Consider the following 27,540-nt stretch of genomic DNA (forward strand, 5'->3'; position numbering starts at 1 on the left):
CAAATGTCTAAAATTCGTATGCCATGGGGCTAGGGACATTTTACTACACCTATTAACAAGCTTGTGGAGAAGCTTGAGGAGAGAGAGTGGCTAATGGCATGTGATGTCATGGTGGGGGCAAGTGGAAGGAGAGATTGACAAGTGTTGCAAGCTAGAGAGCCACCAAGGGAACCCTTCAGCAGCTTCTTCTTCCCCATTTTTTGGCTTTCTCCATTGTTGTTGAAGGAGAGAAGCTCAAAAAACCGTGAGGAAACCGAGCTCACCAGCCCCTCCATCGTCGCATGCCCGAAGGCCATCGTCGACCGTTTTCCTCCCCTGTTTTCTCCTCGTTTCAGTTTCTGCTCCAACTAACCTTTCGTTAAAGATTCGAGTTAAAAGTCGACTTCCCGGTTGAATCAGCGAACGCTCCACCCACGTCCGTGACGAGGACATCTAGCCCGTTCCAGAGCACCCTGCCTCTTGCCGGAACAATTCTCCGGCCGTCCCGAAATCCTGAGAGAAGCTACCGCTAGTCGGACCGTCTGAACTCGCCCGGTTCCGCCTGTTTCGGGTTTTCTTGCTGTTTCACCCCTTTCCGACCCTTCCTTTGCCATCCCAACCACCAGCAAGATCCCCTTGACCCCCGGGAGCCGCTGGTTGCCAACCACCCGCTCGCCGGAGCTCCGATCGGCCGTTTCGCCGTTGAAGTTCATCGGTTTCTTCTTTGCGGTTGACCCAGATTAGACAAAAAAAGTTCCAGACTTCGAGGCCCGTTTTTAGTGTCTTCCCGGCCTCCATTGGTGTCGCCGCTTTGGGGTCTATCGACCACCTTGGTGTTGGGGACCGGTGAGTTCATCCTCTAATCCTTGCTTAGTGAGTTAATAACGCTTAAGGGGTGTTTAGATTAGTCTAATTAGGTTTAGGTGGTTAGATTAGATTATTTTAATGTAAATTAAATTAGTTGTATGATTAGCTTAATGGGGGTTTAATTAGGGCTAATTGTATGATTAAATTAGTGTAATCTTGTTTAAGCCCTAATTAATTATTTCGAATTTATAAATATTATTTTATTAAATTATATTATTATAATATAATATTTAATTATTTAATTTTCGGAATTAAATTTAATTATTTAATAATTTCGAAAATTTTGCCTAGATGGCTAGGTTGTTAGAATTTCGTCTTTGATCGCAAAATGCAAATCGGTTTGTGTTAATTGTATGTTTAAATTGAGAAATTGAGTGATTGATGATTATAGTTAATTATTCCAAAAGTGTGGAATTGAGTGATATTGATGAAGTTGTGGCATTTTAACTTGAAAATACCCGGTGTTGGCTTTTAGCACCGTAATTGGTCGATAGGACCAGTTTGAATCTATTGATTGATTGGATTGAGGATTGGTTTGGGTTATTGTTGAATTGATAGCTTTGGTGAGCAGTTGTTTATATATGTATCAGCTTGGACGAGCAAATATTATATACATATATGCCACAGCTTCAGTGAGCTATTATATGAGCTACAGCTTTTGAGAGCTATTATATCAGCTACAGCTTTGGCGAGCTATTATATTATCTATCAGCTACAGTTTTGACAAGCTATTATATTATCTATCAGCTACAGCTTTGGCGAGCTATTATACTATCTATCTATACAGCTTGAGCAAGCTACCGTCTATATATTACATCTTCGGAGAGCATGTGTCGTATTAACGACTGGTTTGATAGACGGTATTGAATGATAGATAGTAATGGTTGATAGATAGTATGGATTGAAATAGAAAGATAGATAGTATGATGGAATTGAATCATTGCGAATGATTGGATTGATTGAATTGATAGACCGATGTAAGTGTTGGTAGTTTCAGCTTGTACGAGCATTGTTTGAATATGAATTGTATTGACGTGCAGGAAAGAGACGAGGCGGCGAGGTAAGTCCTCTATCCTATTTGTGTGGCTAGAGCGCCCGAGGCGTATTTTCTTCCTAATTGAGTTTTAGAGGGTAGGACTCGGCGGACGTAGTCTCATCCCTTTGTGGGATAATATTTCAGTCCTTAAATGACGATCGTGGAGGACTGGAAGTCCTGGAGTTCAGAAGGTGGAGGTTGAAGAATCGCTGAACGTGTTTGACAAGTTGGTCATAGGACAGTTTCCTTTTTGTTAAGCCGGTCTATTTTGTAGTCAATCAAGTGTTGTATATATAAACCTATGTGTTTATAAGAAAGCTTGTTTGGTTGTGATTGATTGCACGCTTTTCTATCTCAAGTTAGATGTTGTCGAGGATTTGTTTCGCTTCCGCATGTGCAATAAAAATGAATGAGTCGGCGTATCCCGGGAAGTCGCATTTGTATCGACCGAGTGAGATGTTCGCGCGCTCGGAGGATCGGGGCGTGACATCGGGAAAGGCCAATCATTCATCGATAGTAAAAGAGGGCACTCAAGAAGATGGATGAGCGCATCCACAATAATTTTCATTGTCAAGTCCACGATTCAAGGGCAGCGATTTTTTAGCAAAGACGCTTTGTTATTGTGCGATGGAAATGGTCGCAAGCAACAGAAGTTGAATGAATCCCAAGTTATAGATTTTAAAAATACGCATGTTAATCATTTTATTTCTATTTCAGAACTATTTTTTTATTATAAACTTATTTATATAACAAAAACCCATTTAGTAAGATTATTTTATTATTTTATTTTTGTAATATATTTTTACTTTAGAAATATGTTTGAAATAAAAATTAAAAGTAATTTTTTTTATTTCTCTATTTCTTGAACAAAAATAAAAATAATTATTTTTTTCATCATTCGTCCTTACTACTAACAAATCGTCCATCCGCCATCACTCGCCACTGTCCACCATTCTCCTGGTCGCCATCTGCCATATGTTGTCCACTAGTCGCTCGCCACTAGTCATCAGCTACCGTTTAGAAGAATAAATTTTGTGCTGTTCTTAGAAAATTTTATATTTTGGGAATAGAAATTTTATGTCATTATCAAATTCATATTTTTCTTAAAACCTCTTTGAAAAATAAAAAAATTATTTCTTTTCCAAAAATCAATTTTCAATAAAATAATTATCATTTGCGCCATAACTCAATCAAAAGTCGGGCTCATTTCGTAAGCATGGATCGGGTCCGACCCGAATGATCAATTGGGCCGGAGGCCCAATCAATCACCAATCGATTTCCGTTCTCGCCAAAAAAACTAATTTCGATCGATTTAGCCACAAATCAGGAACAAGAACAACGACGAAGACGAGTACGAAGAAGAAGACGCAGAGCAGAGCCGAACCCGCGAACGGCGATCATCGAGCTCGAGCCGCCATGGATTTCTGGAGCCGCGCTCGGACCTTCGCGGAGGAGGCCGCCAGGCGGTCCCAGGAGCTGACCGCGGAGGCCGCGAAGCGCTCCCAGGAGCTCGCCGCCGGCGGCCCTCGCGGCTCGCCGACGTCGTCTCCGAGACGGCGAAGCGGTCCCGGAGATCGCCGCCGAGGCGTCGAGACGGGCCGACCAGATCAAGCTCGAGGCCATCCGGCGCGCCGATCGGCTCCGGTCGCTGGCCGCCGAGGGCTCCGGCGAGGGCGCCGCCGCGGGGCCGGGGAAGGAGGCGGAGGAGGCGGCGGCGGCGGATCTGGAGAGGTTCGGAGTCACCGACGAGCTGAGGGAGTTCGTCCAGGAAATCAACGTCACCACCTTCCGGGATTTTCCCCTGCCAGGTGCTTGCTCCATCAATGGTTTTTTTTTCTCCTTTTTTAATGTCTGGCAGTTGATGACCGTTAATACGTTAGAAATGGTGTGTTTCTGTCTGCCGAGGCGGAACTCGAATGAGTTTAGGCTGAAAATCTTGGCGCGATCACGTTCTGTCGCGGAATTCGATTGGTGGTTTGATGTGCAGAAACCAAAATGGCGCAATTGGTTGCTCCAATCATCTGGCAAAATCTCTTCGATTTATGTCGCTTGCATTTTGCCGATCTTTTGAGTTCTTGTACACGGGCGATGAGTATGGTGTTGATGACTATAGTTTAGCTTGTCTAGCTTGTTCTTGGAGGAGTATCGATTGAGGATACGCAGTGCGAACTTCCGAGGGAAGTTTTTCGTTGGTTGCACGGTTCCGCTGAGGTTATGCTGCGAGAGGTTCTGTGGTTCCTAGGGAATTCTTTTGTTGGTTGCTCAGTTTCAGGGGAATGGTTTTTTTAATGATATCAGGCATGTGGGCTGGGAATTTTGTGTCGGCTTGGCATAACGACAGAATTAATGCAATCCTTTGCTTATTGTTGAATGTTTGCATTTTCCCATCGCTGATGTTTCCTAGCTTTTTGCAGATGATTCTGAGATGTCAGATGTTCCTATGGTCTCAAATGTAAGGCAGGACCTTACAGAGTTTCAAGAAAAGCATGCCAAGCTTGTTCTTTCGTCTGTAAAGGTACTTAATGTCGGCTCCATTAGCAAGTCCTCGATATGCATAAGGGGGGAGAGAGAGAGAGATGGAGAGAAAAGAGGTGTAAATCGATGCATTTATGTTTGGGTAAACAGCACCTTTGCCTTCAAGGCTACAGAATCACAGTTGTACAGGGGGTCTTCTTTGAGGAAGGTTGGCTGTACTTTCGCTTATAATTGATTAATCATGTTAAACATAAAGTGTTACATATCGAAGTCTTCTCTGTGCCTACATAAGAGTTTTGAGGGCAAAGTCAGTTACCTAAGACTTATGGCACAATGGTGCTCGGACAATTTTCCAACACACTTCAAGGTCTTTTTTAGTTTATTGCTGAGTTGAGCTTGGCCCCATCCTCAACATTTCTGTGGTTCATGATGAAATTTATCTAAGGGATGAAATTCCCAGTCAAGTAGTATAAGTCTAATCATCTAATTCTATTGTCGGAAGAGATCTTTGTAGATCTTATTTTCAGCCAAAGTCTTTAATTTTGCTTTGCACATCAATCACAATCTTTCTAAAATAAATAAATTGTGGGAATGCTATCTACTTCTAATATTTGGTTGCCATTGACCTATTGCAGGAAATCTCGAAGTTGAGATATGAGTTGTGCCCGCGGATTATGAAAGAACGGAAGTTTTGGAGAATATATTTCATCCTAGTTAATAGCCATGTTGCACTGTATGCATCCTAACTATGATGGAATCTCTATCTAAGATTTCCTTCTTCTTCTTCTTTTGAGATGAGTTCTGATGCCTAGTTTTGTAACATTCGATAGTCTTTGACTTGAGTATGTTGGAAGCCTAATATTAAAATTTTCTGATCGTTAGTGTCAGTCATGGTAGTGGAAATGAGTCATGGTTCTTAATTATTTATATTTAGCTACTATGGGATGTCATAGTAGAATGAGCGGGGTCTTTTCAATCTTCTTATTGTCGCCTTGATTTGATTTGAGCCCAAGGTTTTCAATTCAATATTTTAGACTCAGCCTGTTATCACTTTAAAAAAACATATTGTAGAAAAATCTTTCTGCATGGCAGTGTTGATCAATTTTTCATTAATGCTAACTGAAAGACTGTGGAGCCAAGTTTAGTTCAACTCTCTTGAGACTTTCTTCATCCTGCCGGGAGCCTTTTTTGATGAAGATTGAGACACTACCTGACTTCCTAAATGAACTGCATCTAGTGCAATGGTACTTGTGAAGGATTGTAGTCTTTGCAGTGTACTGAGCAACTAGAATATGTTAGCAGAACGAATACTTTTTCCAAAGATGGAGACATCCTGTCAGCATGGCAAACAGAATAAACGGAAATATATATATCATATGTTCGATTGCTAAATTTCTTGCGATTTTGGTTGTCCCCAATCATGCCTGTTGACTGTTCTGCCTTTTATGCACTTTATGAACTTCCTTACTGTTGGTTGTTGGCAGCTATGAGAGGCGATACATGGAGGATGTTAGACAAAATGCTTCAGAAGAAGTTAAAGATGTTGGCCAAACAGCTTCAGAAGAAGTTAAAGATGTTGGACAAACAGCTTCAGAAGAAGTTAAAGATGTTGGACAAACAGCTTCAGAAGAAGTTAAAGAACATTCAAACGCTGGAGTAGCATCTAAAGCAGAGACAAAGGAACCAAATAATCCGAGTAAGCTAAGCAAGACTTCCACCTCAACAGAGCAAGACTTGGACGTCTTCCTTTTGGGAGATCTTGGAGATGATGATGAGGGACCAGGTATTATGACTAGATAAATTTTCTGCTGTTATTGATGTACATTCCGCGAAAAGTTGATCAGTCTCTATTGGTGCTTTTTGATCTGTCTGTTGATTCATCCGCAAAATTTGATGATGGCAGACTTTATTGTAGAAAAATTTGGTGGAATGCTATGAGAGCTTATGTGGTCATATGCTATTGTTCTCAACTGTAATAATTGCCAGTCATTAATTGATAGCCAACAACTTGTCACGTCATGTCATTTGCCCTTAGTGGTGGTTTGAGAGCTTTTGACTATGTCTACTTGATTGGTGTTTATGATTCTACAAGCCCCATCTGACTTACTGCAGTGTTTTATGGTTGTGCAACTGGACATTCGGAACTGTTAATCATACTAATATTCTGGTCTTTCAGATGCTGGAGATGCAGACTTTGATGATGATTTTGACAAAATGGGGATAGTTCGGTGAGGATAGCTCCTTTAGCTCTTTCTCTTCGACCAAATTCAGTTCACTTACACCCACGTTTTTACATGACCAGAAGCATTCAGATGAAGTGGCGTAGCATACTTTTCTTATATTTAGTTTAGTGTGGTTTTTCTTGCATCAATAAGGTATTCCATGAGCTGTCTACCTGGTTCAGATATCTATTCAACCATAGCTGTTGAGCTAGGTGCAGGCCCTGCTCAGTCTGTCACAGATGCAGGGCTTGGTTTCACTTGCTAAGTAATTCAAGAGGAACAGATGCATTAATCTCAATTGGCTCATTGTCACAAGTTGACCCAACACTTGATGATAATGCTGACTCGATTTGATTATTTAATGTGTAGGATGATGAGAAAGAGAAAGAGAAATAGTAGAAGATTCTGGGAGTGGCTGCAACACAGCTTGTCCTTTGCGGTCTGCATCAGGGAGATCTTAGTGTGGCAACTGAAATCCAAAACCTTTGTGTAATATCCACAGATATGTCCTCCAACCTTTTCTCTTCTCTATCTAGTCACTCTAGTCTCTCGATTACTTTCTCATTTTTGTTGGGAGATAAGATGAGGGAGGGTGGTCAGTTGTAGAAAGTTCAGACGTTTGCAGTCAAGTGAAATGTATTTGTGACTCCATTCTTTGTAGGATCAACTGTTAGAAAAATAATGACACTTGACAATGGCTCACTACCCTGTCTCGTAGTTTTGTAATCCGTGCTTCCATAACAGAACATGAACCTTGCTACTTGACTTTCTTCGTTCTCAGTATGATTTTAAACTTTGTAAACTTTCTCGAGCACTGGTGAAACTTGATCATCCGCGAAGAAAAAAGTGTCTAGTTTTGTGGGAACATTTTGTTTTATTCGAGTAATACGGTTTAGAGTACTTTGAAGTGACTTTACTTTTGACTTCTTTTTTTGGCAACGTTCAAAATAATTCTTTTTTGTCAAATCGACCACCTATGATTTGTTAAAAATCATACAAACATTTGCATGTAATTGAGAAATCTTTTATAGGTATTTCCTCGTCATCGGAAAAGTAAATATAGTCTTTTAAATAAAGACAAATAGGCGTTAATTGCCTGCGTTTGACACAGCTATGCGAATGGATTTTGGGCAAGACCTTGCTAAAGCTGAGTTGTTTGGCAAGTAAATTTCGAAGGTTTTGAGCCAGCTCAAAACCTGACATCAGTTAGGACTTGTATTGGGTTAAAAGCCTCTAACATTTGCTCAAGAGGCTTTAGGCTATCTTGGTTCAGTTTTTGGGAAAAACCTCAAAAAGGAAATGCAAAGAACTGAAGGATAAAGATTTTTTCAAATGCAAATAGTATTTGATAAAATATAATTCAAAATTGTATTGTGAATAAATTTTGATTAAACATTGTTTGGAAAAAAATTACATTTTGAAAGGACGACGAGGGCTCAAGCCATTGAAGAGCCAAATTTGGCACCAGTGGCCCTTGCCTCGCATCGGCAAGGGCTGCCTCGTGCAACCCAGGTAATTGTAGTATGAAGTCATGCGAGCTCAAGGTAAAAGGGTAAAAGTGAAATTTCGAAAGTTTAGCGAGAGGAAAGTTAGAAGGAAAAAATTGAATTAGCATCTTGAAAATGCTTGATGCTCAGGAGGACTTGCATTGGGTTAAATGTTTTTGAGAACCTTAGTAATGCATCTCCGAAGGACTCTCCCCCACCATTTAACAATGTTTCTTGTTTTTTAAATAACATATTATCGCAAAAGTAAATATACCCTGTTTTGATAAACACAAACATGCCTTCATTGCCTTAAGTGAACTTGTTAAAGTGATAGAGTGATGCTTCTAAACTAATTCAATGTTGAATGCTTAAAAAGTCTCGTTATGTACTGATATTAACATCGAGAATCGTACATGGTTTATACATCAAAATTTCAAAAGAATGAAATTGTGTGTATGCAATTCTTTTTTCAAATTTCAATATAATATAATATGAAATAGGCATTTCTCAAATTTTTCGACATGGACCGTGATAGGGATGAAATCTCAGCTCAAACTATATTGTCACGTTGTGTAATTGTTGGATCTCTATTCTTTTCTCCAACCACGGATAAAGCCTGTAATCGCTTGATAGTCAGTGTTTTCAAACAAAACCGTTAGTTTATGTTGACCCTAGTACACTCAAATTTAACTTGACGAGTTATTACAAGCATTAAAACAAAACTTGGATCATCTACACACAGATATATATAGAGGTATAATTCAAGTCAACCCACAAACAAAACCGATCACGAAAGTTCATGCTAAAAAGTCGCCGAATAGAGTTGCCGAATAGAAATAATACAACTCTCTCAGCTAGTGTGAGCTCTCTCTACCCCTTTAGTGATAGCTTGCCCTTTTCCTAAAACCCTAATTTCCCAAACCCTATATCTTCACCTCCATGGCAGAATCGGTGCCTCCTCCATCGGATTAGCAGCTTCACACCCCTTTTCTTCTTTGCAATCCATCTTGAATGGAAGAATCACCGCAACTTCTCCAGTATCATCTCTCGCGGCATGGCTGGCTGCAATGGAGTCTCCTCACGATCGATTGAACCTGAAGCCTGATCTAGTCATCAAAGGGAGTTTTCTGTACCACCGATCCTAGCACAACCCTTCTACAGATAGCTATCTCCTATCCAGAACCCATCACCTAGCAAAACCCATTTATAGATAGCTATCCCATTCCCAAATCCATCATCCACTGAACCCAGATTTCGTAGAATATAGGCACTCACCCATCCAAGAGCTCCCTTCACTCCATTATCCAAAACCTTCTTACATTCAACCAACTCGGTGTGGATGATAACCAACTCAGATTGGCAGCTCTGTGTAGGAGCATGGGAGATCTATGGTCTGAAGAGGACAGTACCGAACTAGGCACTGAGATTTCTAAGGAAGAAAAAAGTGAAAGTGATCTAACTCTCTATGGAAAGCCATATTCAAAGCCAAACGTCAATTTCCAAGCATTTTTTTAGTACAATGAGGAAAGCATGGAAGGCAAATTCAGCCAAATCTGAGTTAATAGAACCTGGTTTCTTTTCCTTTTTATTTAGTTCGATGAGGAGAAAAGAAGAGTATTAGATTCTCGGCCATAGTCTTTTGCGAGTAACCTATTGGTCTTATAAGAAGGAGATCCAAACATACCTGAACATTATTATGAATTCAGACATTATGCATTTTGCGTGCACATTTTGGGCCTTCCCTAGGCTAGAGTAACTGAAAATTCGGCATGCTACATCTCCTCTAAATTGGGGAAAGTTGAGGAGGTAAAACTTGAGGCAAGGAACAATAGCTCGCACAAAGGTAAAGGTGCGGCTGAACTTGTCTTGTCCCCTTAAGTAGGAACGGTTATCAATAGTGGTTATATTTCAAATACGAAAGGCTCCCACTATGCAAACTTCTATTCAGAAATACCTTATGAAGAGACTAGTCTAGCTTAGGACAATCCAAGTTGATACGGCTCGTGACTAAAGGCGTAAGTTAGAGAATTTAGTCCATTTTGGAAGGCTTTCTATGGGAAAATCAAACTTTCTGTAGCGAATAAAGATATTGCATTGGAAACACCCATAATTGCTATGAAGAGCCCCTAAGAATAGAAAATGTAGGACAAAATGAAATGGCTATAGCTATTGCAAATCCCACTAGAAAATGAGTTTATGGAAGACATGAGAAGGGTAGAATATGTATCTATGAGTAGTGGTAAAAGAGCATAACATATTCCAATATTACTACCTTATTCAGCTGGCGATGATATGCATATAGGGAAATCCAAGAGCAAAAAAGCAATTTACAAAAACTCCAATGGCAAAGGGGGAAAAAAACGTGTCAATCCCTATGAGGAAAAGACCTCACTAATCCTCTTAGCGGTTGAGGAACAACTTCTTGATGCCCCAATTCAATCATGGGAAGGGGTCCAAACACGAGCTTTGGTGGCTAGCCCTAATAAGCTACCTAAGAATAAATAAAGAGTTCGAGTTGGAGAAGTTGGGCATACCTTTAAAAGTTTAATACCTTAGAACCTTAGTGGCTCATGAAAGGCTCGATTTGGTTTTTCTCATGGAAACCAAGAATAAAGCAAATGTGATTGAGAGAGTGAGGAAATGCCTTTAGCTTGATTATTATGAATTTTTCAATGATCATGATTGAGGCGGATTGATGCCTTATGAGTAATTTACACATTTATCATATAAAGATTCACAAGTGTCGGTTACTTAAAGGTTTCGTGAATGCACTTTTATATCTATTGTTAATTTTGGATGCCCTAAAGGTCGGGGTTCAAAGATAACAATAATAATCTTAATTTGCATATTAGGGCTTTTAATTCAATAACATTAGGTCCACATAAATTGCATTTTAACTGGATTAGGACTAATGGGCTGGTGCTGAACGGGAAGCCCTAATCTTAATCTGATTTACAGGATCAAGCCCATTTAACCAAATCTTTGGCCAATCCATCGATTTGCTTGACCGAAAATCACGCATGCAATATATAGTATGTGATCTTCTGGACTTGGAAGGTAAGTGATCTAGAGTGCAAATAATCTCTCAGCAAAACAGGAAATTGGAGAGAGACTCGGTTAAGGGAAAGAAACAACGATCCCTCTATATATAATTCACTCCTTCATCGTGGCAAAAATCTCAAGATATAGCTTCTCGGTCGTCTTCAAAAAGAGAAACGCAAAGTCCCTTTTCAGAGGTGAATTCAATCGATCTGTCATCATGTCGCTTGCTGCGCAGCTCCAAGAGGCTTTTCAAGCTTTTCAAGCGGCGGATCGGAAGTATTATTTTGCCCAGAAGAAACGGAACCCTGGGTGAGTATTTTACGATTCTTTTTAGTGGAAGGAGTATTGTTCTTTACGTTCTTTTCCCCTCCTCAGCCCACGTGAAGTCGCGGACGCCATGGAGGCGCGCGCTGCTGCTAGGGCCGCCCTGGACGAGGTCGTCGCAGTCCTCCGACAGGAGGAGGTGCTGATTCTCGCTACCCTGGAGCAGGCGAGGACGTTCACGCAATTCTTGGCGCAATTTCCTGACTACGGCAATCTCAGACGCGTGCGTATCCCCGGTGGCGTCGACGAGAGAACCGCCGAACGGATGTGCAGCATTATGAGGACGGCTGGATTCAGGCCGCCCATCCAGACCTTCAAGTTACCGGACTAGTCTCTCGTTTTGTATAATGCAGCGTGTTAACTCTGTTAGGTATGTTATTTAGGAGTGTCAACAGTTCTATTCGGTTTTTCATGAAATTCGAATAGTTTGTCGTTTGTGGTTTGCTTGCTTCAATGTTATTTAGGAGTGTTAATGGTTCCATTCGAATTTTTTTTCACAAAATCCTAATAGGGTGTAGTTTGAAATTTGCTTGCTTTAACACCAAGTTCATTATTTTGACCAAAAAGTAAACTTGTATTTCTCCTTTTAGTTTTCATTACTTGGATATGGCATCACAGCACATTAACTATGAACCCTAATTACTTTCTCAAAAATAGAGATGCCAAAACATGAGGTAAGTTCCTCGGATGATTTTAATAAATGTGTCATGTTTCAATCAAACAAAAATCACTTATAAGGTATTTATGAAACATAAAAAGGAAAGAAAACTGTTTTCCCAACAACAGAAACCCCCCCAAAAAAGGGGGGGGTGGGGGAAAGTGAAGAGGCAGGGCAAAAAAGATAATATGGTGTCCAACTATTGAACGCCATATTGTGACGGCAAATAGTTTGGGATCTTATAAATTGAAAAGCCACCACAATAGAATCCACAACCTAGGAGAATCCCCAATAACAAATAATCCATCAATATCCTACTAGATCCCTAAATCGTTGTGGAACGAGATATGGAAGGTTCATACGTACCCCAAAATCCAGTTTCTACTATGAAGCATATGTAGCAACACACTTCCTATTAAGGAAAATCTTCACAAGAGGAGAATGTTACCTAATCCAATATGCCTGCTATGTGCTAAAGCACTAGAAACTACGAAGCATCTGTTCATCCTATGCGACTGGACAAAGGACATTTGGTCAAATTCTTATTTACAAGCAGACGCTTCTCCATCAAATATAACTTGCATCAACAAGTGGGTCTATGAAAATCTCACCTCCAGATCTATTCCATACTTGAAATCCCTGTTTGCCGGAGTCTTGTGGCAGATCTGGAAAGCTCGAAACGCCATGGTATTCCGAGCTCGAAAGCCTGACCCGAGAGCAACTCGCGAAGATGCCACCACCACGACCTTGCTATTTGCGAGATGGGACCTGCAAATGAAGAACAGAGAGAGTGGATCAGCAACAGCAGCGAGGAAATAGAGTCCACCTCCAAAAAACGAGATGAAAATGAACGTAGATAGTTCGTGGTGCAGCTCAACAATGACTGGATCGGTTGCTGGGTTATGTAGAAACAATGACGGAGTCCTCGTGGACGGCTTCACCAAACAGATCCACGCTTCTTTTTGTTTGGTGGCTGAAAGCCTGGCCGTGCGAGAAGCACTGCTGTGGTTGAAGAAGAAGAGGGATACACGAATTGATCTGAAACTATAGTGTGGAACTAATATGTGAGTGCACTTATCATCAAACAACTTATTGGTGACCAAGTGCATATTAGGCCAAGCAGATCCTCTATGGGCGGCCAGTCCATTGTGAAGATTGGAAAAGAACTTCTAGCCCAACTAAGTAGAGTTTCCATGAGCTATGAACTGAGAGAATAAAATCACGTCACAAATTAGGTTGCCAAAGTTCACCGAGCTAATTCCCTCCATTGAATTGGGTTACTAATCTCTCTTATTCTCTATGTTTAATTTTATGTCTGGACTTTGTATCTACCGGTGCCCTTCTGTGGATTAGTAATGAAAATCACTATCTTCTGACCCAAAAAAAAAAAGTAATGAAATTTGAAAATTTGGGTAATCCTTGGAAAACTCATTATAATAAAACCGCGCGAAGAGAGAACAGATAAGCTCTCTCTTAAAACCGCGCCAGCCTTTACATTCTCGCATGGCATCTCCACCACAAAGAAAGGAATAAAGACAAAAATATATACAGTAAAAACCTAACTTATGTACTAGCTGGATTTACACTGACACATTGTATTTATGGGCATGAATTGTCATTTTTTATGGCAAGAAGAGACGAGTCCCAATGAAATTCTCACAGCGAGTGGAAAACGGAATCTAGGAATTTTCTATTTCCCTCTTTTCTAATATGAAGGTCTTGGCGTTCCTTATTTAATTTCAATATTATCTTTGGATTTGGACTTGATTCTCTGGACCTTTAGCCACCTTTCTCGCTTGTCTTACGTGCTTCGTCTTCCAATAAATGAGTCACTAAGCACCTTGGTTTAACTCCCCCAATCACTTGAGTCTTCTTCATGCTTCCTCCTGCTCCCTGCGTGCGCATCTATCCTAGGAGAAGGGCAAAAGTGAGTTGGGTTACTTGTGGAGTTGTTAACAGGTTTGTGTTCTCTCCGCATCCTCGATTTTCTGCTCATTCGAAGTCGTCTTCGATTCAGATGTGCACTTCATTGCCTATCAAACAGCTAGTAAAAGCAGTTGATTTAGAACTGGGATAACCTGAATTCTTGACCTTTTAATTCAGAACGACAATTTTTTTGGTCTTCAATTGATTTCCGAGGTCACTTTGAGACGGTTCATGGGGATAGTTTGCATTCTTTTTCTTGGGTTTTCCATGAGCACAAAATGCTTGCACTTGCATGCATTTCTCTTTCTCTGTGTCAGCCAACTTCGAACCCGGAAGTGATTCGGCTCCTGAAGATCTGCCGGGGACCCTTTTTGGTTGTGAATTGAACCGTGTGTCGACAACTTATTGATAAGAGTCATGTTGGTTTTGATTTAAACTAGAGATATTTTCAGAGCCCTTCCCACATTTTTTCCCTTCGTATATCAATGTATTTTTCTTTTCTCTATTTTTGTTACTTTCCTGCAAATGAATGTAGCCTCGATGGATAGAATCTAAATATAATTTGTCGGGCCCATTTCAAGATATTAATATATCTACCAACGAATGCTTGTGACTAGTTTTTCTAGTGAAAATTTAAAAAAAATTCACCAGGTCGGTGTAACTAACATTATTTGGAAGGATTGATTCACCATAATCACTGACGTATCGCTTCAGAGTCTTTCATTTAAAGTCCTCAAGATATTCCCGGATCAGCTGGTTTTTCTGCTTCTTTTTTCTGTGCTTTCGATTTCATGTTAAAAGAATTCATTCTGAACCAACAGAACATGGAGGAGTTGAGGCAGAAGATTCTGTGCACTAGCCTGGAGCTCGAGGCAGTGAAAATGGAAAAGAGCGAAGAAATTAAAAGGTACAAGGAGAACGTGAAGCACCTGCTCAGCCTCCTGAAGACTGCTTACCAAGAAAGAGATGAAGCCAGAGACCAGCTTCAGAAGCTGATCAACGAGCTCACCTCACAAAGCATCAGTGATATATCATCCTTGTTCTCTCAACGGAAACATCCTGATGACTTCCTTGTGCTGGTGAAAGCGAACTCAGGCATAACTGAATCAAGCAGCCTCTCCGATTCCTACAACAATCTCCACTCGCGTTGCTCATCCCCTGTGAATTCGTTTCTGGATGCAGTTTCTTCACCCAACTTCTTGTGTTTTAACATGGTCGATTCTGGAAATATGGGCTTCACCAACCAGCCTTATGTTCAGGAATATAATGGTGCTATGACTAGTGGTTCAATCTCCTTGGTGAATGCTAAATTAGACCCAGCATCTGTCATTATCAATGACCTTGTCAAAGAAAAGCCCTGCCTCAAAAGGGCAGGCTCTTGCAGGCCGTAATGGAGGCCGGTCCTCTACTTCAGACACTCCTCATGGCGGGCCACTACCTCAGTGGCGGAACCCTTTTCCTCTCCAACCATTCAAAGTCCCGCCAGTTACAGTGAAAAGTTGTGACCTGGCAAATGCTTGTCTCAAACCTGGTGCAAGTCCTAGCAACTACCTGGTGAAAACTATGAATCAATCCCCACATCCTGACGTCTCGTGTGTCGTCATATATATGTGCTCAGCCTTGGTGCTGAACTTCGTTTGTGGGGCTGGCCTGTATCAGGGTCATGGGTGTCTATTGCCTTCGGTCAGCTGTGTCGGTAATTGATTGCCTTCGGTCAGCAGTGTCGGGAATCAGATTCCAGTGGGAAAGGGGCAGAGGGCATTTCCTTCTTTTGTTTAAGCATTATCCTGGTATGAGGTGTAATTGCATACCTTCGTTGATTTGTCCCGGTGTGAATGGCATATAGTTTCCTACTAGTTAGTTTGTGCAAATGGACGTCTCCTTTGTATATAAAACTCTCATGCATCTGATTATGGCCAACATTTTTCTGAATTTCGACCAGGAAGCTGCGCTGATTTCTTGGTCTTTTGCTTTGCAATGCTTGAACGTCGAGATATAAAAGACGACAATGATTGAATGTTGAAATTCGTCATTTCTTCTTCAGAACTTCCTGGTTTTGATGAGTTTGTCAAGTCCAAGTCACTCTCCGAAGGTCTTGCATAGTGAAAATCGATGCTGTAAAGAATTTGAACTTCTTGCAATCAGAGGGAAAGCGGCGAGGGTGCCGTTAATGTCTAAACAATGACAGGTAATATGGCCAATACATATGTCTGATGAATGTCGAGGTTCACCGCAGAATTGATGGAAGGGTATAATTTACATTATTTTGGATTATCATAAAAAAGAACCCTGATGTCATCTACACCATAGACAAACAAATGCAGACATAAATTGAATACACCAACTTGCAGAATCAAAGACTCGAACTGCATTCTCATAACCTCAGTGTAACCAACTGATCTTGAATTCACTCTTTTGGCCGAAAATGAAAACCTTAATTGCTTCGAAAGAATGTTCCACCACATAGAGGACGTGGGACGAATCATTCTGAGCAATGAAGGTGAGCTAGACGATGACCATCTGGAAGCCATCTGAGCTTAATATTGCAGGAATTGATCCAATTGATACAGACTTCACCACAAGATTCCTTCAAGTCCGCCCTAGATGGCAGCAACCCTCCTTGCTGGAACCACAGGCGATCTCCTTGGTTGTGTTCTTATACACCGTCTTCCTCCTCTTCAGCTACTAATCGATTTCTCCATGCCTTTCGCCTCTCCACCTTCTCAAAAGACCAGGCCCCGAGGTAGGCAGCACCTGAATGATGCCAACCTGGACGACCCATTCCTCCAGTTACACAGCCACGGCTTGGACTCCTTCACCATGCACAACCTGCCAGCCACTCGGTTCTGCCAGAACGAAGTGGAGATGACGAAGCTGAGCATCGGCATCAAGTGCGCGGTCTGCTCGGGAGAGTTTGAGGAAGGAGACTGGTTGAAGCATTTGCCGAACTGCGCTCACTTGTTCCATGTTGCTTGCATCGACACTTGGTTTTCAGCTCCACTCTGATTGTCCGCTGTGCAGGGCGCAAGCGGTGTGCCATTTGAACGTCAAAGTGAGAGCGTCGTGTCTGTGCAGAGTCCGACAGGGACGCTCGATAGAGAAGACTTCATCCATGAGAGGGCAAGGCCGAGCCATTACCAGAGTTTGAGGTCTCAGATCCTAGAGAAATCAGCGATGGCGAGAGACGCACTGGTGAAACCAACTCATGAAAATGCATACTGCATAGAATGTGATCAGAGAAGCACCTACAATTTTTAGAAGTTTGATCGGGGACATGAAGAATGGGACAGCTTCACGGAAAGGACTAGCATCCCAAGGGATCTTCAGCCTCCAAAACTCCTAAAGAAATATTTGACCGTTTGACAACCATTTTGAATGGGCTTTTGATCAATGCCGGTCTTGGAAAAACTGAAAACCTAATGCTAAAACTAATTTTTTCCTTCCAAAACTATCTTCATAAATTCTTCAAATTTCTGGCTTTGTCCCTAGTTAATTTTTTTATTAAAGTAATGAGACAACCTTTTGCTAGACCAATGAATGGCTACAGCCGCCGTCAGCCATCAGTTGAGGTCACCCAAGTTCAAGTGACCTTCGGCGAGGGTTGCACAACCCAGCTGAGGGCCACTAGAGGTTGCACAACCTCGGGCGACCCTCGGTGAGACCCATTCAACCTAGGTGGCGGTTGCTTGGGTCGCATGCCACCGATGGTTCACTGATGACCATAGCCCTTCGCCAATCCGGCAAAATATATAATATACCCAAAGCCTATTGCAAAAGTGTTTTTGCCAAATACACATTCAACTCAAAATTCATTTTCAAAGAGATTTTACCAAACACAATTTGCATTTCCCCTAATAAGTTTAATTTTTAGTATTTACATTACACCCAAAGCTCATTTATAAAGTTGAACCAAATGCACCTTAAGTGGCTTCATGTGCTTTCTCTTCTACATAATCGCGGAGAATCTTTCAGATTTTCTCTTTTCCCTTCATCAATCATATTATCATGCTCGTTACCACGGTCGCATCAAGAACACACTAGGAAAAACAGGTCGAGAACGGGGGACAGAGATCAGCAATCAAAATCAAAATTTGCCCGATGACGCAGAAATGGGACACACCGTTACTCGACAATTGATCTTTACATTTTGATCGACGAAACGAACCGGAGCCACCATCCCCCACCAACACGATAGCCCGTGGACCCTTTGGCTTCCTTTTTCCCGATGGCTAATAAGACGGCGAAGAGGATATAATCCCTCTGTCCGTTTTAGACTTACACATGCTGGTCGTAATTTCACTTCTCTAAACTGGCTATGATTTGGTTTGAATTTGATGTCATTTTGATCACACATGTTTACATGCCTTTCTGATATAATATAATACCGAAATCATGTTCATTCTTTGCTAAGAAATTGGGGAACTCTGTTTTAAACGTGCTTGAATTCGTTGGAAGGGAGCTCGAACTTGCTGGTTGCTTTGGTTCATCCAATAATCGGAGAAATTGTATTTTGCTTTTTTTGGTTAGTGACTTACAAGTGTACCGTGTGAACATTGCTGATGTGCCCATTGCATGCGTGCTTGTGTAAATTGGTAATTATGCTGAGTTGCAAGTTCATCTTATGTACATTGCTAGTGCGTTCATTGCAAGCATGTATTTGAGGTGCTGAATTGCATATGCTTTGTGTGACTGTTACTGATATGCTCATTGTTTATGTATTCATGCATTATTCTGGCGTCACTTAAGCATTAAAAATAGTGCATGATGGGAAAAACATAAGCTCTAAATATTCTTCGTTGATTTTGCTGGATTTTTATTCCTAATGATGCATTTGTCGTATCATTTACTTGTTGAATGTGGTCTGATTTATGTTGTTAGAACTATGAGCAGTAAGCTTTTCTCGAGCTTATTTTATATAGTGAAATCATAAACTATGCCTTTTATATAGTGGATTCCCCACTATATTATAAGGGTACACTAATGCTAATTGGATCTTAAATTCAAATAAAATAAAATCCCCTAACAAATATGTATTCACCTTTGTAACTTGGAAATCAGCCAACAATATTGTGGGAGAAATGACAATATCACTAAATCAAAAGTCGACTTGATTGAAGCAAATGATTCTAATGACATAATTATTGTGATCATTTCCCAAACCAATATTGTGGCCAATGTGAAAAAAAAAAATGATAGATTTTGGTGCTACCAGCATATATTTACAAAAAAAAAAAAAAAAAAAAAAAAAAAAAAAAACCTTATCTTCCTACCCTTTAGTAGGAATGAGAAGAGATTATTTATCTTGGTAGTTCAAGAATTGTTCAAGTTCTCGAAAAAGGAAAATTCTTCCCAAACTTACATTTTAATATGAGGCTGAGAAGTTGAGAAACTTCTCAACATATTTTTTTGGAGAATGAAACCGACACCTTCTATTTCTAGGCATTGTGATTGTCAAGAGACAATAGCCATTGCAAAAAATGAAACTTTCAAAAGTCAAAAGAACATTCGATTGAGACATGGTATGGTAAAACAATTGCTTAAAAATGGAATTATGTCTATCAAGTGGATTTGGCCAATCCTTTGACTATTCATTGAGGAAAGGGAATTTGAGCTAGTTGAGGAAAATCAATGGTGATGGTAACCTAATCTATGTGATTAGCAATATCATGAATTAGGTTCATATAGATAATAACAAGTCACTTATTGATTCAATGATGTACTATTGGAAAATTCTGTCCCTCCTAAAGTGCAAATAGTGCAAGACTGCAGTAAAATAAAAGTTGAGCTAAGGGATTCCATAGTCATTATTGGTGATGGGTTAAATTATAAAATGTGAAGAGAACTCGCTCCTATGAGAAGTTTGGAAAAAATTTATAGAGTACTTATAAATAGACCAAGTGCTCACATGGCTTGTTAGCACAAAGCTACATTGAACAATAAAAATTGGGGAGGTGTAACATGATTAGTGAAATTTATAATTCATAAAAGAAACTCGTGGTTCATAGAAGTTTTAAACTTCACCATTAAATTCGTGAGTTATATTCCACTCTTTCAAGATTTGGCTTATAGCTTGATAAACACCTATTTACATTCGATTAAGTTTAACTTGGCATTATTTTTTCTTGCTTTTCAAAAGCTAAATTGTTTTATATCAGGAGGAGGCAGTATTTATATAGAAGACAAAAATTTGGCCTATTTTCAGTGCACAAAAATCAGTTGCGTTTGTATTTTAATTTTACAAATAAGTCGATCAATATTTGCCGTGCATAAATCGAAAATCTTTCGAAAGGAGAAAGAGGAGGATAAAAAAGGGATATTCCTTGGGATATATATTTATATATATTCATCTTATTTTATTTTTCTTTATTTATCCATGTGCCAAATGGATCCCTCCCCTCCACTTGGCGTTGGCCTTTGATCTGCCGTGGGAATCGTTCCGTAGCAAAAAGAGAAAAACAAATAAATAAACGAAAAAGAAAAAAAAGAAAAATATATATATAGAGAGATAAAAGGAAAAGGATTTGCAGACAAGATTTGAAAAAACTTCCATCTCGCCTTGCTCATTTCCTCACCACCTTTCCTGTCACCATCATCGAGATCCTCCCTGTTTATGGTGATCTCCCTCTCCCTTTCTCTCTCTTCTCTCTCTCTCTCTCTCTCTTCTGCGAGTGTTTCTCCCAGGTGGCTTAATGCTTACACCGCGAAAAGGCCACATTTTTTTCCCTTCGTATATCAATGTATTTTTCTTTTCTCTATTTTTGTTACTTTCCTGCAAATGAATGTAGCCTCGATGGATAGAATCTAAATATAATTTGTCGGGCCCATTTCAAGATATTAATATATTTACCAACGAATGCTTGTGACTAGTTTTTCTAGTGAAAATTTAAAAAAAAAAACATTCACCAGGTCGGTGTAACTAACATTATTTGAAAGGATTGATTCACCATAATCACTGACGTATCGCTTCAGAGTCTTTCATTTAAAGTCCTCAAGATATTCTCGGATCAGCTGGTTTTTCTGCTTCTTTTTTCTGTGCTTTCGATTTCATGTTAAAAGAATTCATTCTGAACCGACAGGACATGGAGGAGTTGAAGCAGAAGATCCTGTGCACTAGCCTGGAGCTCGAGGCAGTGAAAATGGAAGCGAGCGAAGAAATTAAAAGGTACAAGGAGAACGTGAAGCACCTGCTCAGCCTCCTGAAGACTGCTTACCAAGAAAGAGATGAAGCCAGAGACCAGCTTCAGAAGCTGATCAACAAGCTCACCTCAGAAAGCATCAATGACATATCACCCTTGTTCTCTCAACGGAAACATCCTGATGACTTCCTTGTGCCGGTGAAAGCGAACTCAGGCATAACTGAATCAAGCAGCCTCTCCGATTCCTACAACAATCACCACTCGCATTGCTCATCCCCTGTGAATTCGTTTCTGGATGCAGTTTCTTCACCCAACTTCTTGTGTTTTAACATGGTCGATTCTGGTAATATGGGCTTCACCAACCAGCCTTATGTTCAGGAATATAATGGTGCTATGACTAGTGGTTCAATCTCCTTGGTGAATGCTAAATTAGACCCAGCATCTGTCATTATCAATGACCTTGTCAAGGGAAAAGCCCTGCCTCAAAAGGGCAGGCTCTTGCAAGCCGTAATGGAGGCCGGTCCTCTACTTCAGACGCTCCTCATGGCGGGGCCGCTACCTCGGTGGCAGAACCCTTTTCCTCTCCAACCATTCAAAATCCCGCCAGTTACAGTGAAAAGTTGTGACCTGGCAAATGCTTGTCTCAAACCTGGTGCAAGTCCTAGCAACTACCTGGTGAAAACTATGAATCAATCCCCACATCCTGACGTCTCTCGTGTGCCGTCATATATATGTGCTCAGCCTCGGTGCTGAACTTTGTTTGTGGGGCTGGCCTGTATCAGGATCGTGGGTGTCTATTGCCTTCGGTCAGCTGTGTCGGTAATTGATTGCCTTGGGTCAGCAGTGTCGGGAATCAGATTCCAGTGGGAAAGGGGCAGAGGGCATTTCCTTCTTTGTTTAAGCATTATCCTGGTATGAGGTGTAATTGCATACCTTCGTTGATTTGTCCCGGTGTGAATGGCATATAGTTTCCTACTAGTTAGTTTGTGCAAATGGACGTCTCCTTTGTATATAAAACTCTCATGCATCTGATTATGGCCAACATTTTTCTGAATTTAGACCAGGAAGCTGCGCTGATTTCTTGGTCTTTTGCTTTGCAATGCTTGAACACATTCTTGGTCGAGATATAAAAGACGATGCTGATTGAATGTTGAAATTCGTCATTTCTTATTCAGAACTTTCTGGTTTTGATGAGCTTGTTAAGTCCAAGTCACTCTCCGAAGGTCTTGCATAGTGAAAATCGATGCTGGAAAGAATTTGAACTTCTCGCAATCAGAGGGAAGTGGCGAGGGTGCCGTTCACGTCTAAACAATGACAGGTAATATGGCCAATACATATGTCTGATGAATGTCGAGGTTCACCGCAGAATTGATGGAAGGGTATAATTTACATTATTTTGGATTATCATAAAAAGAACCCTGATGTCATCTACACCATAGACAAACAAATGCAGACATAAATTGAATACACCAACTTGCAGAATCAAAGACTCGAACTGCATTCTCATAACCTCAGTGTAACCAACTGATCTTGAATTCACTCTTTTGGCCGAAAATGAAAACCTTAAATGCTTCGAAAGAATGTTCCACCACATAGAGGACGTGGGACGAATCATTCTGAGCAATGAAGGCGAGCTAGGATGATGACCATCCGGAAGCCATCTGAGCGTAATATTGCAGCAATTGATCCAATTGATACAGACTTCACCACAAGATCCCTTCAAGTCCGCCCTAGATGGCAGCAACCCTCCTTGCTGGAACCACAGGCGATCTCCTTGGTTGTGTTCTTATACACCGTCTTCCTCCTCTTCAGCTACTAATCGATTTCTCCATGCCTTTCGCCTCACCACCTTCTCAAAAGACCAGGTCCCGAGGTAGACAGCGCCTGAATGATGCCAACCTGGACGACCCATTCCTCCAGTTAGACAGCCACGGCTCGGACTCCTTCACCATGCACAACCTGCCAGCCACTCGGTTCTGCCAGAACGAAGTGGAGATGACGAAGCTGAGCATCGGCATCGAGTGCGCGGTCTGCTCAGGAGAGTTTGAGGAAGGGGACTGGTTGAAGCATTCGCCGAACTGCACTCACTTGTTCCATGTTGCTTGCATCGACGCTTGGTTTTCAGCTCCACTCTAATTGTCCGCTGTGCAGGGCGCAAGCGGTGTGCCATTTGAACGTCCAAAGTGAGAGCGTCGTGTCTGTGCAGAGTCCGACAGGGACGCTCGATGGAGAAGACTTCATCCATGAGAGGGCAAGCCCGTGACATTACCAGAGTTTGAGGTCTCAGATCCTAGAGAAATCAGCGATGGCGAGAGACGCAATGGTGAAACCAACTCATGAAAATGCATAGAACGTGATCAGAGAAGAACCTACAATTTTTAGAAGTTTGATCGGGGACACGAAGAATGGGACAGCTTTTGAGATTGAGCTGGCACGGAAAGGACTAGCATCCTTGTGACTTTTGTCCTCCAAAGCCCTGGAGAAATGTTGGATGCTTTGGTAATTATCTTAAATGGGCTTTTGACCAAATGCTAATATTGAGAAAGCTGAAAGTCCAATACTAAAACTAATTTTTTCTTTTCCAAACTATCTTCACACATTCTTCAAATTTCTGATTTTGTCCCTAGTTAATTTTTTATTTTATTAAAAAAAGGAGACAACCCTTTGCCAGACTAGTGAATGGCTATGGCCACCACTAGCCATCGGTTGAGGTTGCCCAAGTTCGAGCAACCTCCGACAAGGGTCACGCAACTCAACTGAGGGCCGCCAGAGGTCGCACAACCTCGAGTGACCCTCGCTGAGACCCATTCAACCTAGGTAGTGGTTGCTTGGGTTGCACGCCGCCGATGCCAGATCTGGCTCACCAGTCTGACAAAAGGTTTGGTTCATTTTTCAAAAAAAATAAAAATTGAATATATAATATACCTATAGCACATCAAATACACATTCAACTCAAAGTTCATTTTCAAAGAGATTTTACCAAATACAATTTGCATTTCCCCTAATAGGTTTGATTCTCAGCATTTACATTACACCCAAAGCTCATTTGCAAAGTGGAACCAAATGCACCTTAAGCGACTTCACGTGCTTTCTCTTCTACAATTGTCATTGTTAAAGACCAGAGGTCAAAACCACAGTCTACAAATGCTGATGGAAGAAAAGAGACAGAGCAAAACAAGCTAAAGCAAGAACAGAGCAAAAGTAAGCTGAAGCTGAAACAGGCGAGCTCGGAATAAGGAAAACTGAGTCAGCGATCTATGAAGAAGTCAAAGAAGAAAAACAAAGGCTGAGCTGGTGATCCGTGAAGAAGCTGAGTTGGCAATCCAGAAACAGAAGATTGACTGCAGCCACGCCAAGAGCCGTACATGTGTCAATATATCAGTATAGTTAGTTTGATGATTCAATCTTGTAACAAAAGGTTGTTAAGTCAGTTTGAAAGGAGGTTTTGGAACGAAGATATATAAAGCTTCGTCATTGTAAAAGGAGAAATATAACAGATCATTCTCCCAATTCTCTTAGTTGCTTTTCTTTTTTCTTTGAAGTAGAAATACAGTAGATTGTATAGATTGAGAGAAGTCAAGAGAAGTAATCTTGTTCGATGTATTGATCATTCTGTTCTATCAATATACAGAGTTCATTTCTTCATATACAGTTCATTCTTGAGTTCTGCATCTTCACGGTCATAACCTCGGAGAATCTCTCAGATTTTCTCTTTTCCCTTCATCAATCATATTATCACGCTCGTTACCACGGTCGCATCAAGAACACACTAGGAAAACAGGTCGAGAACGGGGGACAGAGATCAGCAATCAAAATCAAAATTTGCCCGATGACGCAGAAATGGGACACACCGTTACTCGACAATTGATCTTTACATTTTGATCGACGAAACGAACCGGAGCCGCCATCCCCCACCAACACGATAGCCCATGGACCCTTTGGCTTCCTTTTTCCCGATGGCTAATGAGACGGCGAAGAAGATATAATCCCTCTGTCCGTTTTAGACTTACACATGCTGGTCGTAATTTCACTTCTCTAAACTGGCTATGATTTGGTTTGAATTTGATGTCATTTTGATCACACATGTTTACATGCCTTTCTGATATAATATAATACCGAAATCATGTTCATTCTTTGCTAAGAAATTGGGGAACTCTGTTTTAAACGTGCTTGAATTCGTTGGAAGGGAGCTCGAACTTGCTGGTTGCTTTGGTTCATCCAATAATCGGAGAAATTGTATTTTGTATTTTTTGGTTAGTGACTTACAAGTGTACCGTGTGAACATTGCTGATGTGCCCATTGCATGCGTGCTTGTGAATTATGCTGAGTTGCAAGTTCATCTTACGTACATTGCTAGTGCGTTCATTGCAAGCATGTATTTGAGGTGCTGAATTGCATATGCTTTGTGTGACTGTTACTGATATGCTCATTATTTATGTATTCATGCATTATTCTGGCGTCACTTAATCATTAAAAATTGTGCATGATGGGAAAAACATAAGCTCTAAATATTCTTCGTTGATTTTGCTGGATTTTTATTCCTAATGATGCATTTGTCGTATCATTTACTTGTTGAATGTGGTCTGATATCCGTTGTTAGAAATATGAGCAGTAAGCTTTTCTCAAGCTTATTTTATATAGTGGAATCATAAACTAAGTGGATTTCCCACTATATTAGAAGGATACACTAACGCTAATTGGATCTTAAATTCAAATAAGATAAAATCCCCTAATAAATACGTGTTCACCTCTGTAACTTGGAAATCAGCCAAAAATATTGTGGGAGAAATGACAATATCGCTAAATCAAAAGTCAACTTGATTGAAGCAAATAATTCTGATGGCATAATTATTGTGAACATTTCCCAAACCAAAATTTGCGGCCAATGTGAGAAAAAAAATGAATGATGGATTTTGGTGCTACCGGGCATATATTTACAAAAAAGTACCTTATCTTCCTACCCTCTAGTAGGAAGGAGAAGAGATTACTTATCTTGGTAGTTTAAGAATTGTTCAAGTTCTCGGAAAAGGAAAATTCTTCTCAAACTTAAATTTTAAAATAAGGCTGAGAAGTTGAGAAACTTCTTAACATATTTTTTTGGAGAATGAAACTGACACCTTCTATTTCTAGGCATTGTGATTGTCAAGAGACAATAGCCATTGCAAAAAATGAAACTTTCAAAGGTTAAAAGAACATACGATTGAGACGTGGTATGGTAAAACAATTGCTTAAATTTTTTTATGTCTATCAAGTGGATTTGGCCGATCCTTTGACTATTCATTGAGGAAAGGGAACTTGAGCTAGTTGAGGAAAATCAATGGTGATGGTAACTCAATCTTTGTAATTGGCAATATCATAAATTAGGTTCATATGGATAATAGCAAATTACTTATTGATTCGGTGATGTACTATTGGAAAATTTTGTCCCTCCTAAGGTGCGAGTAATGCAAGACTGCAGTAGAAGAAAAATTGAGCTAAGCTCTTAATGGATTCCATAGTCATTATCGGTGGTGGGTTAAATTACAAAATACACCTGATAGAATCATTTATATAAATGTGAAGAGAACTCTCTCCTATGAGAAGTTTGGAAAAAATTTCTAGAGTACTTATAAAAAGACCAGACACTCACATGGCTAGTTAGCACAAAGCTATGTTGAACAATAAAAATTGGGGAGGTGTAACATGATTAGTGATATTTATAACTCATAAAAGAAACTCTTGGTTCATAAATTTTTTAAACTTCATCATCAAGTTCGTAAATTATATTCACTCTTTCGAGATTTGGCTTATAGCCTGACAAACACTTGTTTACATTCGATTAAGTTTAACTTGGCATTTTTTTTCCTTTCTTTTCAAAACCTTGGAAATTTGTGAGGGATTGTTAACAATTTTGAAATATTTGAGAGTAGCGACTTTAATAAAAGTTATAATAGCCATCAAAATTATTAATCTGTAAGGATTTTTGTAACTTTTTGTAATGCTTATATAACAGTTTTGTAGCAATTTTAATTGTAATCAATTTGTAACGGATTTATGGCTCCCTCTCTTTTACCTATATATTGTTACACTAAAGATAATTGGAAAGGTGATACAAAAAAACATGAATATCTTTGCTCTTATTCAATTTTTTCCTTTCTTGTAGGTTATACATACAATTTAATTGTTTATGTTCCTTCTATTATTCTGTATGGAGTAAAGAAGAATGTTTGTTATATATCGGGAGGTAACTGCTAGAGCCTATTGCATTGGGATAAAATTGTGCTTACACATGTCAAACAATCGATCTTATTTTCTCATTGTTTCCAATAGATTTCCAACAATTCTCACTTCCATCTTCTCCAATTTTTTTCTAGCATCTTAGACAATTAAGATAATTAAGTGAAAATTC

At 40.2% G+C, this 27,540-nt stretch overlaps 2 protein-coding genes and 1 pseudogene across 2 annotated transcripts; all 3 read left to right on the forward strand.

The window, feature by feature from the left end:
- The first annotated feature begins 3,098 nt into the window (after positions 1–3,098).
- On the forward strand, positions 3,099–7,281 carry LOC120290459 (annotated as a pseudogene).
- Positions 7,282–13,945: 6,664 nt separating this feature from the next.
- LOC120290460 lies at positions 13,946–15,407 on the forward strand. Its single transcript, XM_039306729.1, has 2 exons — positions 13,946–14,049; positions 14,838–15,407. Exon 2 carries the CDS (start codon positions 14,841–14,843, stop codon positions 15,405–15,407), a length of 567 nt encoding a protein of 188 aa, XP_039162663.1. The 5' UTR covers positions 13,946–14,049; positions 14,838–14,840.
- A 5,720-nt stretch (positions 15,408–21,127) lies between these two features.
- LOC120290225 lies at positions 21,128–21,928 on the forward strand. The gene has a single exon (XM_039306026.1). The coding sequence runs from the start codon at positions 21,153–21,155 to the stop codon at positions 21,903–21,905; it is 753 nt and encodes a 250-aa protein (XP_039161960.1). The 5' UTR covers positions 21,128–21,152; the 3' UTR covers positions 21,906–21,928.
- The last annotated feature ends 5,612 nt before the right edge of the window (positions 21,929–27,540 follow it).

Source organism: Eucalyptus grandis, chromosome 2 (genome assembly GCF_016545825.1).
Source record: "Eucalyptus grandis isolate ANBG69807.140 chromosome 2, ASM1654582v1, whole genome shotgun sequence".
NCBI lineage: Eukaryota > Viridiplantae > Streptophyta > Magnoliopsida > Myrtales > Myrtaceae > Eucalyptus > Eucalyptus grandis.

What these genes read in the sequence shown, in the direction of transcription:
- LOC120290460 (XM_039306729.1), top strand. Translation starts at nt 14,841, where the DNA reads ATGGAGGAGTTGAGGCAGAAGATTCTGTGCACTAGCCTGGAGCTCGAG.
- LOC120290225 (XM_039306026.1), top strand. Translation starts at nt 21,153, where the DNA reads ATGGAAGCGAGCGAAGAAATTAAAAGGTACAAGGAGAACGTGAAGCAC.